This window comes from Guillardia theta, assembly GCF_000315625.1.
Source record: "Guillardia theta CCMP2712 unplaced genomic scaffold GUITHscaffold_47, whole genome shotgun sequence".
Taxonomy (NCBI): domain Eukaryota; class Cryptophyceae; order Pyrenomonadales; family Geminigeraceae; genus Guillardia; species Guillardia theta.
The window spans coordinates 204,247-206,653 of NW_005434627.1; the positions used below are offsets into that span (position 1 = coordinate 204,247).

Consider the following 2,407-nt stretch of genomic DNA (forward strand, 5'->3'; position numbering starts at 1 on the left):
GGGGGGGGGGGAAGGAGACAGGTCAGCAGCAACCCAGACGATGATGAGATGAAGGAGGAGGTGGTGGAAAGGCGACGAGAGTGCATGAATCTCCTCGTGTATCAGGACAGCTTCATGATGCTTGTGGAACTCACAGATGCTCAGGAACATCAAGACAAGATGGTCCAAGCTCGCTGAGTTGGTTGCCAGCACATCTGATCTCGACATGTATCAGCATTCCCGTCGTGCTGCCATCAAGTCTGTGAGGTGGTTGCTCTGCTTTGTTCTTCTGCGAGCTAGCGACTCGTTTTTGGTCTGCAACGAGTTGCAGTCAGTGTGCATCAAGAGCTTGCTGGGTAGCACAAGTGCCAGCAGCTCCTGCGCATGGCGTGAGGCTCGTGTGGCTCCCTCAGGAAGAGCGTTGGACCTGCCTGGAGGGAAGGGAGGGAACTGCTGGTTCAGAGGAGGAAGGCTGCGGTTGCAACTGCATGCCGGGCCCAGGCCGTCTCGCGCCATGGCGGAGGAGGTGAAGACGAGAGGAGGTAACTCGACGAGGACGATGGAGGCGACCAGAGGGAGAGACGTGCTGGAGACGCTGGCGGGGTGGCAGCAGCGATGGGGGAGGAGCGAAGTGTGGAAGTGGCGGTGGAAGGGCTCCTGGCTGTGAGCGATGCAGGTAAGAGCACGCGGGGGTGACGCGAGTGAGAGATGAGCAGCGAGGAAGTCGAAGTTGGACGTGTCGCTCCTCCCCGACCCCTCCAAGTCGCTCGAGAAGATCAGCAAGCTCGTCGAGACCTCCGCCGGCTCCCTGGCACCCTCCCAACTGGTGAACTTGATCAGACGGTGAGTGGAAGCATGATGGAGGAGGAGGAGGAGGAGGAGGAGGAGGAGATGCATCTTATTTGACGATGACGACTGCAATGGTGGTGGTGATGATGCTGGAGATATTGAGGTTGCTTGGACGTTGGTTCTACACATGAGCTGGATGGTTGGGTTGTATCATGACGTTTGTATCAGTTTACCTTCTTCCCATCTGTTCTCTTCTCTTCGTCTCAAGCTTTCTGTCTCTCTTCAATCCCAACTTGACAGGTTCAGCACGCTCTCTCGCTGCCCTCCTCCTCCTCCCACGTCTCTCTGACCTCTCTGCCAGTCTCTCCTCCAAGGAGATCTGCCTCCTCCTCAACCTCGTCGCTCGGGCCCACAAGATCCCCAAGACAAGGCAGGACGTTAGTACCTGCTGACATCTCCCCCGCTCCTCCTCTCCTTTGGTCCTTCTGTTTCCTCGTCCTCGTCCTCGTCCTCGTCCTCGTCCTCGTCCTCGTCGTTCTGCCTCAGCTAGCCCTCGTCTTCCTCTCGTCTTCTCTTCCTCTGCTCGTTTTCATCCTGGCTCATGTCGCTCTCAGCCAGTGCAAGCGGAGCTGAAGAAGATGCTCCCGTCGCTGCTGGGAGTTCTGCTGGAGAGAAAGGAGGCGAGGCAGGAACAGGAGCAGCAGCTGGACAAGTTTGACATCTCCGCCCTGGCCAACGCCCTTGGGATCTTGTTCCCCACGTCGTCGAGAGGAGGAGGAGGAGGAGGGCAGGAGCAGGAGCGAGGGAGGGGGGTAGGGAAGGGGAAGGGGAAAGGATTCCCTCCTCGTCTCTCCTCGACTTGGTCCGCATGCTCCTCGACAGTTTTGCGCGGGTGGTGGAGGGAGGGGAGGACGACGTGGTGACAGCAGCCACGCTGCTCAACGGGCTCAGCCGGGTGGGTTGGAAGGAGCTGAGTGAGGAGGGAGAGTTTCGCTCGTCTCTCCTCCTCCTTCACTCCAGCCTCCTCCGTCCTCCTCCCTCAGCCCTGCAGCCCCGGCACATCGCCATGTCGCTGCACGCCATGTGGAAGATGCAGACTCCTCCTCCTCCCGCAGTGCTCGAGCAATTTCTGGCTGCCTGGAGGGTGAACGCGGAGCAGGAGGAGGGGAGGAAGGGCGAGGAAGACGGGCGAGGGGGGAGGGAGGAGAGAAGAACAGGCATGTCGTCGCAGGACGTGGGGCTGGTGACGTTCTCGCTCATGTCTCTCGGGCTGTCGCGACATGAGCTCATGGTCGAGGCTCTTGCTTCCTCCCGCCTCCTCCCTCCTCGCGCTTGGGACGGTCAGGCCATCGCCAACACGCTCGCGTCCTTTTCCTTTGCGCTAGAGCACCTCGCTCCCTCTCCCTCCTCTCCCTCCTCTCCCGACCTTCTCGCGGTGCTGCTGGCTGGACTTGGCGAGGTCCTGCAGGGGGAGAAGTTGAAAGGCTGCGAGCTCGGGTCGCTGGTCTCCTCCCTCTCCTCCTGCGGCCTCTCCGTCCGCTCCCACCCTCTTCTCTTCCTCTCACTCGGCGAGAAAATCTGCAAGCTCAACAAGGTGAGTAGAGGGAGGAGGGGAGGAACTGGGAGAGGAAGAGGAGGG

At 60.2% G+C, this 2,407-nt stretch overlaps 1 protein-coding gene across 1 annotated transcript in view; it reads left to right on the forward strand.

Moving 5' to 3' along the window:
* Positions 1-493: 493 nt before the first annotated feature.
* The window catches only part of GUITHDRAFT_163890 (hypothetical protein), a gene marked incomplete at its 5' end in the record, with an annotated part of 7,893 nt that continues 5,979 nt past the window's right edge, over positions 494-2,407 (forward strand). The window contains 6 exons of the mRNA XM_005830200.1: positions 494-521; positions 590-655; positions 696-822; positions 1,130-1,205; positions 1,383-1,528; positions 1,651-2,362. Of these exons, the coding sequence (XP_005830257.1) occupies positions 494-521; positions 590-655; positions 696-822; positions 1,130-1,205; positions 1,383-1,528; positions 1,651-2,362 (1,155 nt within the window). The remainder of the gene's footprint in view (positions 522-589; positions 656-695; positions 823-1,129; positions 1,206-1,382; positions 1,529-1,650; positions 2,363-2,407) is intronic.